We start from the raw sequence: 13,294 nt of genomic DNA on the forward strand, positions 1-13,294 counted from the left end.
AGAGCTTTAAGGAATCATTTGTGGGAATCATTGTGATGTGGAAGAGTTGGGAAAATCCATGAGCTTCAGGCAACCCTGAATCATGCTGATGTGGAAATGAGTGCACACGCTGCCCTGGACTAAGGCGTTCCAGGGATACCACAGCACATGGCCTCTTTCCTAGGAAATATTTTGCTATTGTCAGAGTCATTTCCAGAACTTTTAGGACCAGTCCCAAACCACCTTGTACATCCACGTAATGCTGCGCTGCTGCTGCTGCAGCTTTCCAAAAGGCATTGCCTTTTCGTGGCCGCTCAAGGGCCCAGATGATGAAGGGTGACCCAGCATAATGGAGGTTAGGAGAGGCCTCTGGAAGTTCTTTGCTCCCTCTCACAGAAGAACAAACTTCCCAGCTGCCACAATAACCTCTGCGCCTTGTCCCATTGTCGTCTGAACACTGCCACTGTCTGACAGGTCATGTCTCCTGAGCAGCACTTCCAGAGATGCTCTGCACCCCCAGGAGGCCACCAGGAGATGGAAAGGGCTCCTGCAGATGAGCCTCCCAGTTCCTTGACAGGGAGGACCAGCAGGAGATGACACTGAGCCTGCTTGCACTGGTGAGCAAGGTGTAGAGTGGGGAATGGAGCTGCTGCCTCCACCATCTCCTGGCAGTTCTGCAGAGAATGAAGCCAAACTCTCCTGAGAGCTGCACTGTCACAGGGCAAGAGGCAGCAATCACAAATTGCAAGAAAGGAAATCCCAGAGTTACCTGGGGGAGGTCGAGCGAAAGGCCTGGGAGAGCTGTACAAGGGATAGTGACCTCTTTTGTAAGCTGTGTCTGTGCTTAGAAGTCAGCAGGACAAGGCCCAGAGCCTGCTGAGCAGCTGGGGCAGTGAGATCTGCCCAGAGCAGTTGATAGGAGCACAAGACCTCCAGAGCTCCACACACACCTTCTGGGATTGATGTGGGGTACTCGGAGTCACCACAGCCCTTGAGCTGCCACCAAAAGACCCTGCCTTGGGAGACAGCAAATGCAGGAGATTGCAGACAAGCACCAGGAGATCCACGACTGGGAATACAAGGTGGGGAAATATCCTTCATGGCAGCAGAACATTGAGGGTATGAGCTCTGTTATGCCTTGAGCGCCTGAGTCTGTGGCACCCAGTCCACTGAAGTCCACACTGGGTGACTCAGGTTTGCCTGGAGCTCAGGGATTTTCCCAGCTCTTCCACATCACAATGACACCCACTCTGCTGCTCTGGGAGACTGGTCCAGTGTCCCTTTGAAATGTAAATTGCATGGAATGGGAAATCCCATCCCAGACCCAGCAAAAAACAGCCATGGGCTCTCTGCCCTCAGCCTTTTCCCCAAAGCCACCAGCCAGGTCTGTGCCTCTGGGACGAGCACGCTGAGTAAAGCAGGTCAGTGTGGCTGTGGCTCTGTTTCAGGGGAGGACACAGCATCTCTTTGATCACAAAACCAGGCCTTGGCACAGCCTGTGACTGTAAGCAAGTTCCCCGTGGCTGTCACTCAGGCCTGCAGGGGACATCCTTTCAGCTGAACATGGGCTTCCCTTGCCACTGAGCTTTGCCACCTCCCTGCAGAGTTGGGTCTCTTCCCCACTATGGGGTTGTGCAGTGTTGACCTTGTACCTCAACTGACCCACAGTCTTCAGTATTTCTGTGATGACCCATGAAAGAAATGACTCTCAGGATGAGCCTGAGTGCCTGCACTGAAAGCTCCTGGGTGTGACCTGAGGTGTCACTTAATGGCTGAACTTAACTGTAACTGGAGCCAAATTAACCATCAAGAAGACCAAGTGACAGAAACTCATAGACACTGAACAAATACATTTCAATTCACCTTATACACTGGCTTGGGACCTCCAAATGAAATTGCCTTAGGAAGCTGGGACACACATTAATCATTTACACGTTTGGGAGTGTGAAACTGGTGAAAAATGCCTGAGATGAAAGAGGCAGGGACCTCATCAGCAGTGAGGCCTTGCAAGTGGCCACTCCCAGGAGTTTGGATGCTTCAGAAACAAGGAATGTTTGTGGCCCCTCAGGGCTCTGGGACCCAGCATAAAAGGCTGCTCTGCTGCAGCCTCTGCATCCTGGTCTCTGGCCTCCCTTTCCTCGAGGAACGAGGTAAGCCTGGGCCCGCTCCATCCCTCCCTGTGGGCTGAACTGCTGTCATGGAGGCCGCCCGGCTTGATCCTTGGGCTGCCTCGGCTTGGGCCCGACACAGAACTGTTGGAGGCCGTCAGCCTTTCCATGCTGGGGGCTGGGGACAGCTGGGAAGAGGGGGCTTTGTTCCAGCAGGAGGGGATCAATGGGGCTCAGCCTCAGGGGATGTGCCCAGCAGAATTTGCACCTGCCATGGTGTTACAACATGTGCCCGTGCATGCCGGGACACTGTCTAACACAGCCATGTCTGCTCTGGAGATGGGCTGTGACCAGTCTTTCCACAGGGGCCTTAGAGCCGCTCTGCTGGGTCCTATTGCTGAAGTGGGGCGGCCTTCCCGTGCCGTGCCACTCGGAGGGCTCGAGGAGGGTGCTGGGAGCTGTAGGCACAGAGTGTGTTTTGAAGAGCAGACGTGTCCCAGGGGAGAGGCTGAGGGACAGAGAGACAGACTGATCCTGAGGCTGGTTGGTGTTCCCTGCTCTGTGTTGCAGCTTTGCCTCCCGCACCGAGAGATGTCTTGCTGCAGACCCTGTCCCCCACGGCCCTGCGGCCCCTGTGGCCCAACCCCCCTTGCCAGCAGCTGCAGTGAGCCCTGCCTCGCCCGCTGCGCTGACTCCACGGTGTACATCGAGCCTTCGCCGGTGGTGGTGACCCTGCCGGGCCCCATCCTCACCTCCTTCCCTCAGAGCACAGCCGTGGGATCCTCTCTGTCAGCTGCTGTGGGCAGCTCCCTCAGCACCGCGGGGGTTCCCATCTCTTCTGGGGGCTCCCTTGGCCTGGGGGGCTCAGGCCTGTGTCTGCCTTTCTCCCGCTGCGGTCAGATCTGCTGAGGGCGGCGCATCATCCCCGTTGTCCTTGGCAAATGGGCCCATCTCTCGCCCTCCCTGGTTCCCCCAACGCGTTCCTTGGTCTCTGTTCTGTGTCGCCGCTTTTGCTCCTTCTCATTAAAGCCTTTGTGCAGCACTGCTGGAGAGTCGTGGTTGTTTGTTCTCCTCCTCCCTCACCTGCTCCCTGCTCTGCCAGGGTGAGCACTGACTGCTGTCCTGAGCTCTCTGGGAGCTTCTCTAAACTCCCAGAAATTACACCAGAGCACCAAAGCTTCAGTCAGTGAGCTTGAGTCTGTAACCTGCAGATCACAGCACTGCAGGGCCCAATGCCAATTTGTTGCTTGTGAGAGTTATTTCAGATATTTTGAGTAACATTTCATTCCTGTCAAAGCTTCTTCACAAAAACATAGCAAAAATTATATGGTATCGCAGGCAACCCCGATGAGGGGAGAGAATGATGAGGAGGAATCCATTGATATCAGCAGGCTAAATAATGATTTTATTATACTATATTATTCTATATTATGTTACACAATGTTACATTACATCTAAACTGAATCTGCCTCGCACTCAACTCTGCACAGAATCTTGTGACTGTCAGCCGACAGACCGGACACACACACTTGGCCCTGGTAGGCCAAGGAAACAAAATGCCCTCACTTTGGGTAAACAATCACCATATTGAGAGATTGAGCACAGGTGAACGACCACAGGCATAGGGCAGGGGATCCCAGATGCCTGGCTGAGGCCAAGGCTCACAGAGCTGCAGCGGGAGCCCTTGGGGCTGTGCCTCTCAGGCCTCTGCAGCACAGCCCCAGGGCCCGGCAGGCTCTGCGAGGCTCCCAGCTGCAAATGTGGAGGGGAGCTGTGGTGGTGCATTCCTCCCCTCTCCTTTTTCAGGCCGCACTGAGATCTGAGAAATGCTCGTTAGGCCTCGGCCTTGGAAGCAGCACCTGGTCTCAGCTCTTCCTCAGCTTATCAGAAACATTCTCTCTTCCCAAGAACTGCTGCCTGACAAGATCATATTTTCCTCATGACCGGTTTGGAAAATATTTTTGTTTCCTGAACACCACAACACTCTCGTTCTCACACTTTCAAGGAAAGAGCCAACACAAGCTGTGGCCAGGAGGAAACGTTGTTACGACTAAAGCCCACTCTCTTACAACCCTACAAAGAGTGCTCCAAAATGAGACCATTTGAGCTCTCCTGGACCGCAGCAGGCTGTGACCAGCAACGGCCCTGAGTGGGACGGCTCTCACAGCCAGTGAACTCTCAGGGTTGCAATACTTGGAGGATTGCCCAACAAGGGCGAGTCCCGGGCTGATGCCCACACTCCTTGAGGCCTGACCCTTCCCCCTTTGGGAGATGCAAAGGCATCCAATGTGAGTGTTTCACTGACCACTGAGGGAAATGTTCCACAGGTACGTTGCTTGTACAGGCTCTTCATGTCTGTGTGCATGCACGTGTGCACATATTTGCTGTAGCAAATCTGGGAGAAATACTGCTTCCTTAGATGTTTAAGTACCTTGGAGATCTAAGTAAGTATGGCCTGTTAATAAGGCTAAGTTACAGATATAGACTTACCTAAATGGTGCTTAGTGGGGTTCTTTTGCTAAGTTGCTAAGTATATCTTTGAAGTTGTAAGTTAGGTTAAAAGCTATGAAGTGTTTTTCCTCTGTCAAATTTTAGGGGAAGATATTATTTAGGTTTTAGGTATTAGTAAAGTTAAAATAGTGTTAAGTTTGAGTGCTGCAAAGCTTTTAGGCTGTGTTCCTACGTATCCTTGCCCTCACTGTCTTTTGTCTCACACACGCACACATACTCATAGATATACAAACCCAGACACACAGACATCCCCTAGATAGTTCTTGTTTAATTTCTGTTTAGGTTGCTTGGCTTTTGTTTGGTTTTGTTGTTGGTTGTTTGATCTTGTTGTGCCTGAAGTGTCCTGTGGGTAGGAGAGTGAATGTTGCCAAGGAAGTTTGTAGTGGTTTTGTTTAATAGGAAAGGTGTTTGTTGCTGGTACCCTTGGGAGTGATTTTGAAGGGATGTGACGCAGTCGTTGGCAAGAGGAGCGTTGGGCGGAAGCGCGTGGGTGTGGGGGTGGGTGTGGGTGTGGGTGTGGCGGGCCAGGGTAGGTGATGAGCAGGGCTGGCAGGGCTGGAGCAGGTAGTTGTGGCCGAGTGGTGAAGGCGATGGACTAGAAATCCATTGGGGTTTCCCCGCGCAGGTTCGAATCCTGCCAACTACGGGCACATGTCCCTTTTGGGCTGCGGGCAGCTGACCACCTGCACTTGCAGCCTCAACAATGAAGAAGGAAAGGGGAAATGCAGAAAGACCTGGATCTTTGCATTTCATCCCTGTGCAGTAGCACCAAGTGTTAAAGGCAAGGAGCCTCAGCTTGACAACCTGGCTACTTGTGGCACCAAGTGGCCCTAACTCAGAGCTTTTACTTCAGAGTAACCGTGAGCAACATTGCCCTGAGGCAGCAGAATGTGCAGAGCGAAAAGAGGCGAATAGTTTCTGCTGGCAATTGCAAGCAAAGGCAACGGGTGTCCCTCCTTGGCCAGCAAAGATCTGAAGTGTCAGGCAGGGGCAGTGGTGCAGCGTGCTGGGAGCACAGGTGTATTTGTGGTGAGGGGTGCAGGCGAGAGGATGTTGTTGGATTTGAGGTAGCCTGATGGATGGCAAGGCTGCAGGGTGCAGGCTGTGTGCGGGGGTGCTGGGAGCAGGTGCAGGGACAGGATGGGTGTGAAAGGGGCAGTGTGTGTGCAGGGCTGTGTGCAGGGAGGTGTGGGAGAAGGGCAAGGGCAGGGCGTGGAGGTGTGGAGGGCAGGCTGAAGGGAGGTGAATTGTCAGGGTGTCTATTTTGTGGGGTGGGGGAGGCGGAGCAGAGAGGAAGGGAAGGAGTGAGGGGCAGCAGTGGTGGGCAGCAGGAGGCTGCGGTGATGGCAATGGCAGACAGGTGTGAGGAGGAGCAGAGTGGCGCAGCGGGAGCGTGCTGGGCCCATAACCCAGAGGTCGATGGATCGAAACCATCCTCTGCTAAGGTGCTTTTTTTTCTCCAGGGCTGCCTCGCCCAAGAACTTGTAGCCTGCTTGGCCCCAGGTCTTTGGACTATGCTGGACATAGCCTTCCTTTTGCCTCTACACCTGCTACCTCCTTTTAGTAGAAAAGATAAAATCTGTATAACAGCACCTAGGCTCTCCTGGTCCCAAAGAGCACAGATTCACTGGATCCTCCGCAATTGTTCTCGCAGAGAGCAGTTGAGCCACTGCTCCTGCTCCCGTCAGCCAGCCGGGATCCTGCCCAGGACTCCGGGCGCCTCCCAGCCCCGAAGGCACGCAATGGCTTTGAGCCAGGTCAGCCTTGGCAAAAGCCAACTGCAGGGGCTGCTCTGGATCCTGCAGAGACTCTCAGAGAGTGCTGAGCCACTGCAGCCAGGTGGGCAGAGAACTTTGTGCCTCTCCACACCTGGGCATCAGGCTGGGTTTGCAATGGGGCTCAGGCACTGAGTCGCCTTGTCCTTGTTTGTCTAAAGCCATGCTTTGAGCAGGCATTTGGAATTGTGTCATCCTGGGATGCCTTGCACTCAGGTTCCTTGCAGGAGGGAAGATTTACCAGAGAGGGTTCTGCCCTCCTTGCTGTGCACCATAGGCAGTGAGTGAACTCCTTCCTCACAGGAACTGGAGGTCAGGCATTGCTCAGCCCTTGGTGTGTCAGCTGTCCTTTCTCCTTGCTGCCCCAGCCGCGATCCTGGGTTCAGCAGAGGGTCTTTCTTCACCTTTGGCAGAGATGGGGCAATGTTTCCCTGTCAGTAGTCCTTAAGGAGCTGGAGTGGCTTGGGCTGGAGAAGAGAAGGCAAGGGGCCTTGTGCTGTGTGAAGGTAACTTGTGCTGTGTGAAGGTAATTTTCCCTGAGTGAGAGAGGACTTGTTGCAGATTGGGAAAGAGAAGATTTTACGTGATTTGAAGCCTGGCACTGTAAGAGAAGCCATGGCAGGCTTTCAGGAGGAGCTGTGCTGCTGCCCTGCAGGATGGTGTGATTGGAGAGTGTCTGGAGGGCCTGCAGGAAGGGTGCACTTGGTGTCAGATGTGCAAGGCCGTGGAGATCCAGCGTTGCTCAGCTGGGGCCATAAGGCTGAGTGAGGCTGAGGCCAGGAGCCCCAGGTCACCTGGGCAGGAGGTCCTATGGTGTAATGGTGAGCACTCTGGACTCTGAATCCAGTGATCTGAGTTCAAATCTCAGTGGGACCTGAGCCTTTTGGTGCCCTCAGCCTTGCCCTCAGCATGCGTACACTCTCACACCTCTCCGCTGCTGCTGCTGCTGCTGCTGCTGCTGGTGCTGCTGCTGCTGCTGCTGCTGCTGCTGCTGCTGCTGCTGCTTTGCTTCTGCACAGATCTCTGATGAAGCACACAGCACCTGAGGAGCAGATCACCCACTCAAAATGGGACAGGCAGAGGACTCTGCTCTGGGACCACTGGCTCCTGTGCTGAATGCATCCAAAACCAGAGCCTGGGCTCCACAGCCCTGGGCAGCTGTTTCCAGGTTGGACCATTCCCACAGGAAGAGCAGGTTACTCTCTATGCTCGCCCCTGTCCACTTCTCTTTTCTCGCTCCATTCCTCTGCAGCTTCTTTTCCGCTTTTCCCTGCCAATTCATTTCTATTCAAGGAGTTCTACCAGCACTGGGCACTGCCCCATCATTGTGCTTCCATTTGTAGCCAGAGGAGAGGGAAGGATCCTCCTTGGAGAGCAGGGAGCAGGTGAGGGAGGAGGAGAACAAACAACCACGACTCTCCAGCAGTGCTGCACAAAGGCTTTAATGAGAAGGAGCAAAAGCGGCGACAGAGAACAGAGACCAAGGAACGCGTGGGGGGAACCAGGGAGGGCGAGAGATGGGCCCATTTGCCAAGGACAACGGGGATGATGCGCCGGCCTCAGCAGATCTGACCGCAGCGGGAGAAAGGCAGACACAGGCCTGAGCCCCCCAGGCCAAGGGAGCCCCCAGAAGAGATGGGAACCCCCGCGGTGCTGAGGGAGCTGCCCACAGCAGCTGACAGAGAGGATCCCACGGCTGTGCTCTGAGGGAAGGAGGTGAGGATGGGGCCCGGCAGGGTCACCACCACTGGCGAAGCCTCGATGTACACCGTGGAGTCAGCGCAGCGGGCGAGGCAGGGCTCACTGCAGCTGCTGGCAAGGGGGGTTGGGCCACAGGGGCCGCAGGGCCGTGGGGGACAGGGTCTGCAGCAAGACATCTCTCGGTGCGGGAGGCAAAGCTGCAACACAGAGCAGGGAACACCAACCAGCCTCAGGATCAGTCTGTCTCTCTGTCCCTCAGCTCTCCCCAGGGGCACGTCTGCTCTTCAAAACACACTCTGTGCCTACAGCTCCCAGCACCCTCCTCGAGCCCTCCGAGTGGCACGGCACGGGAAGGCCGCCCCACTTCAGCAATAGGACCCAGCAGAGCGGCTCTAAGGCCCCTGTGGAAAGACTGGTCACAGCCCATCTCCAGAGCAGACATGGCTGTGTTAGACAGTGTCCCGGCATGCACGGGCACATGTTGTTACACCATGGCAGGTGCAAATTCTGCTGGGCACATCCCCTGAGGCTGAGCCCCATTGATCCCCTCCTGCTGGAACAAAGCCCCCTCTTCCCAGCTGTCCCCAGCCCCCAGCATGGAAAGGCTGACGGCCTCCAACAGTTCTGTGTCGGGCCCAAGCCGAGGCAGCCCAAGGATCAAGCCGGGCGGCCTCCATGACAGCAGTTCAGCCCACAGGGAGGGATGGAGCGGGCTCAGGCTTACCTCGTTCCTCGAGGAAAGGGAGGCCAGAGACCAGGATGCAGAGGCTGCAGCAGAGCAGCCTTTTATGCTGGGTCCCAGAGCCCTGAGGGACCACAAACATTCCTTGTTTCTGAAGCATCCAAACTCCTGGGAGTGGCCACTTGCGAGGCCTCGCTGCTGATGAGGTCCCTGCCTCTTTCATCTCAGGCATTTTTCACCAGTTTCACACTCCCAAACGTGTAAATGATTAATGTGTGTCCCAGCTTCCTAAGGCAATTTCATTTGGAGGTCCCAAGCCAGTGTATAAGGTGAATTGAAATGTATTTGTTCAGTGTCTATGAGTTTCTTTCACTTGTTCTTCTTGATGGTTAATTTGGCTCCAGTTACAGTTAAGTTCAGCCATTAAGTGACACCTCAGGTCACACCCAGGAGCTTTCAGTGCAGGCACTCAGGCTCATCCTGAGAGTCATTTCTTTCATGGGTCATCACAGAAATACGGAAGACTGTGGGTCAGTTGAGGTACAAGGTCAACACTGCACAACCCCATAGTGGGGAAGAGACCCAACTCTGCAGGGAGGTGGCAAAGCTCAGTGGCAAGGGAAGCCCATGTTCAGCTGAAAGGATGTCCCCTGCAGGCCTGAGTGACAGCCACGGGGAACTTGCTTACAGTCACAGGCTGTGCCACGGCCTGGTTTTGTGATCAAAGAGATGCTGTGTCCTCCCCTGAAACAGAGCCACAGCCACACTGACCTGCTTTACTCAGCGTGCTTGTCCCAGAGGCACAGACCTGGCTGGTGGCTTTGGGGAAAAGGCTGAGGGCAGGGAGCCCATGGCTGTTTTTTGCTGGGTCTGGGATGGGATTTCCCATTCCATGCAATTTACATTTCAAAGGGACACTGGACCAGTCTCCCAGAGCAGCAGAGTGGGTGTCATTGTGATGTGGAAGAGCTGGGAAAATCCCTGAGCTCCAGGCAAACCTGAGTCACCCAGTGTGGACTTCAGTGGACTGGGTGCCACAGACTCAGGCGCTCAAGGCATAACAGAGCTCATACCCTCAATGTTCTGCTGCCATGAAGGATATTTCCCCACCTTGTATTCCCAGTCGTGGATCACCTGGTGCTTGTCTGCAATCTCCTGCATTTGCTGTCTCCCAAGGCAGGGTCTTTTGGTGGCAGCTCAGGGGCTGTGGTGACTCCGAGTACCCCACATCAATCCCAGAAGGTGTGTGTGGAGCTCTGGAGGTCTTGTGCTCCTATCAACTGCTCTGGGCAGATCTCACTGCCCCAGCTGCTCAGCAGGCTCCGGGCCTTGTCCTGCTGACTTCTAAGCACAGACACAGCTTACAAAAGAAGAAACCATCCCTTGTACAGCTCTCCCAGGCCTTTCGCTCGACCTCCCCCAGGTAACTCTGGGATTTCCTTTCTTGCAACTTGTGATTGCTGCCTCTTGCCCTGTGACAGTGCAGCTCTCAGGAGAGTTTGGCTTCATTCTCTGCAGAACTGCCAGGAGGTGGTGGAGGCAGCAGCTCCATGCCACCCTCCATGCCTTGCCCATCTCCAGCAGGTGTCAGAAGCGCAGTGCCCTCGGCCTCCCCCATGTCAGGGCCTGCAGCCCTTATGTTCTGCCTGGTCCTCTAGAAGTGCTTCTCTCTCCAAGAGATCACCACCACCACCTCTTGTGTCCCTGGGGACACCAAACGGGGGCAGCAACCCAGATGTGGCCTCTGCAGTGCCAAGGAAAGGGCAACAGCCATGGGGTGATTAGATAGCTGGATTTTGGGGTGAGATCTGGGCATGGAGAATGAGAAGCTCTCAGGATTAGGGGGTGAAAGCTCCAGAGGACTCAGAGTGAAAGCTCTGATGGGACAGATATTCTCTCCGCTTTCCAGCCCTTCTGCCCCAAAGGGGTTCCTTGTCACAGGCCTGAGAGTGCAATGCAGAGCAGGTGGCATTCCCTGCACACTCCAAGCCCGCTGCTGTCCAGGCTGCCATGGCATGTGCTCACCAGTGCACGCAGCCTCAGTGTCATCTCCTGCTGGTCCTCCCTGTCAAGGAAATGGGAAGCTCATCTGTAGGAGCCCTTTCCATCTCCTGGTGGCCTCCTGGGGGTTCAGAGCATCTCTGGAAGTGCTGCTCAGGAGACAGGGACCTGTCTGACAGTGGCAGTGTTCAGAGGACAATGGGACAAGGTGCAGAGGTTATTATGGCAGCTGGGAAGTTTGTTCTTCTCTGAGAGGGAGCAAAGAATTCCAGAGGCCTCTCCCAACCTCCATTATCCTGGGTCACCCTTCATCACCTGGGCCCTTGAGCGGCCACGAAAAGGCAATGCCTTTTGGAAAGCTGCAGCAGCAGCAACACAGGATTACGTGGATGTACAAGGTGGTTTGGGACTGGTCCTAAAAGTTCTGGAAATGACTCTGACAATAGCAAAATATTTCCTAGGAAAGAGGCCATGTGCTGTGGTATCCCTGGAACGCCTTAGTCCAGGGCAGCGTGTGCACTTATTTCCACATCAGCATGATTCAGGGTTGCCTGAAGCTCATGGATTTTCCCAACTCTTCCACATCACAATGATTCCCACAAATGATTCCTTAAAGCTCGGGGAGCCTGATCCAATATCCCTTTGAACTGTGATATTAGGTGAATGGGCAAATGATGCCTGCCCCAGGAAAAGGAGCCATGAGCTTTGGGCTCCCTGCCCTCAGCCTCTGCCCCAAAGCCACCATCCAGATCCCGACCTCAGGGCTGGACACACTGAGCAAAGTGGGTCAATTTGTGTTTGGGAAAATGGGTCAATTTGTCTTTCAGGGTGAGATGTAGACATCATGCCTTTCATCACCATCCTACGTGTAGAACTCCATGTTTACTGGAGGATCCCAACTTCCCAAGCTGAGGCCAGAGCTCTGGTTTTCACATGCCAAGGTCAGGGCAATCCCAAACCTGGACACAGGCTAGGCCTTGAGTGGAGGGAGAGCAGCCCTGTGGATGGGGACCTGCAGATTCTGGTGGTTGAAATATGGAACATGAACCTGCTCTGCCAGCTAGCCGCCCAGTGCAAAAATCCAATCTTATTCTGGGCTGCATCCAGAGCCGTGTGGGCAGCAGGTTGAGGGAGGGCATTGTCCTGCTCTACTCGGCTCTCATGACACCATACCTGGGGAACTGCCTGCAGCCCGAGGACCCACAGCCTAAGAAACTCACAGACCTCCTGCGTTGGGTCCAGAGGAGCCACAAAGAGCACCAGGCAGCTCGAGCCATCAGCCTGTCAGGACAGGCTGAAAGGGTTGGGGCTGCCTAGCAAAGAGAGTGGAAGGCTTCCAGAGGATATTTAGTTAAGAAAGGGAAGGATACCTGGTTGGGGTGTCTAGGGATGGGTCAAGGGCTACCAGCTCAAAAGTGAAAGCAGGTGTATATAGACTGGATATTGGGAAGGAATCGTTTCCTCTAAGAGGGGAGATACACTGGAACAGGTTGTCCAAAGAAGCTGTAAAATCCATTTCAGGGGGCTCAAGGTAGATGATTTTAAGGTCCATTCCATCCAAAAGTGATTCTAAGAGTCATCACAAGATTTTGGGTTGTACAAAGAAGGAGAGCAACATTTGAGATGAAAGAGGCACGGACCTCATCAGCAGCGAGGCCTCGCAAGTGGCCACTCCCAGGAGTTTGGATGCTTCAGAAACAAGGAATGTTTGTGGCCCCTCAGGGCTCTGGGACCCAGCATAAAAGGCTGCTCTGCTGCAGCCTCTGCATCCTGGTCTCTGGCCTCCCTTTCCTCGAGGAACGAGGTAAGCCTGAGCCCGCTCCATCCCTCCCTGTGGGCTGAACTGCTGTCATGGAGGCCGCCTGGCTTGATCCTTGGGCTGCCTCAGCTTGGGCCCGACACAGAACTGTTGGAGGCCGTCAGCCTTTCCATGCTGGGGGCTGGGGACAGCTGGGAAGAGGGGGCTTTGTTCCAGCAGGAGGGGATCAATGGGGCTCAGCCTCAGGGGATGTGCCCAGCAGAATTTGCACCTGCCATGGTGTAACAACATGTGCCCGTGCATGCCGGGACACTGTCTAACACAGCCATGTCTGCTCTGGAGATGGGCTGTGACCAGTCTTTCCACAGGGGCCTTAGAGCCGCTCTGCTGGGTCCTATTGCTGAAGTGGGGCGGCCTTCCCGTGCCGTGCCACTCGGAGGGCTCGAGGAGGGTGCTGGGAGCTGTAGGCACAGAGTGTGTTTTGAAGAGCAGACGTGTCCCAGGGGAGAGCTGAGGGACAGAGAGACCGACTGATCCTGAGGCTGGTTGGTGTTCCCTGCTCTGTGTTGCAGCTTTGCCTCCCGCACCGAGAGATGTCTTGCTGCAGACCCTGTCCCCCACGGCCCTGCGGCCCCTGTGGCCCAACCCCCCTTGCCAGCAGCTGCAGTGAGCCCTGCCTCGCCCGCTGCGCTGACTCCACGGTGTACATCGAGGCTTCGCCAGTGGTGGTGACCCTGCCGGGCCCCATCCTCACCTCCTTCCCTCAGAGCACAGCCGT

At 55.0% G+C, this 13,294-nt stretch overlaps 1 protein-coding gene and 3 non-coding genes across 4 annotated transcripts; 3 read left to right on the plus strand and 1 right to left on the minus strand.

Annotated features, from left to right (window-relative positions):
- Positions 1-5,162: 5,162 nt before the first annotated feature.
- Positions 5,163-5,244, plus strand: TRNAS-AGA (transfer RNA serine (anticodon AGA)). The gene has a single exon. It is a non-coding gene; the product is annotated as a tRNA-Ser (tRNA).
- Positions 5,245-5,969: 725 nt separating this feature from the next.
- On the plus strand, positions 5,970-6,041 carry TRNAM-CAU (transfer RNA methionine (anticodon CAU)). Its single transcript has one exon. It is a non-coding gene; the product is annotated as a tRNA-Met (tRNA).
- Positions 6,042-7,177: 1,136 nt separating this feature from the next.
- Positions 7,178-7,249, plus strand: TRNAQ-CUG (transfer RNA glutamine (anticodon CUG)). Its single transcript has one exon. It is a non-coding gene; the product is annotated as a tRNA-Gln (tRNA).
- Positions 7,250-7,932: 683 nt separating this feature from the next.
- Positions 7,933-8,250, minus strand: LOC132331992 (feather keratin Cos1-1/Cos1-3/Cos2-1-like). Its single transcript, XM_059855981.1, has one exon. It carries the CDS (start codon positions 8,248-8,250, stop codon positions 7,933-7,935), a length of 318 nt encoding a protein of 105 aa, XP_059711964.1.
- Positions 8,251-13,294: the final 5,044 nt, after the last annotated feature.

This window comes from Haemorhous mexicanus, chromosome 10, assembly GCF_027477595.1.
Source record: "Haemorhous mexicanus isolate bHaeMex1 chromosome 10, bHaeMex1.pri, whole genome shotgun sequence".
Taxonomy (NCBI): Eukaryota; Metazoa; Chordata; class Aves; order Passeriformes; family Fringillidae; genus Haemorhous; species Haemorhous mexicanus.

What these genes read in the sequence shown, in the direction of transcription:
- LOC132331992 (XM_059855981.1), bottom strand. Translation starts at nt 8,250, where the DNA reads ATGTCTTGCTGCAGACCCTGTCCCCCACGGCCCTGCGGCCCCTGTGGC.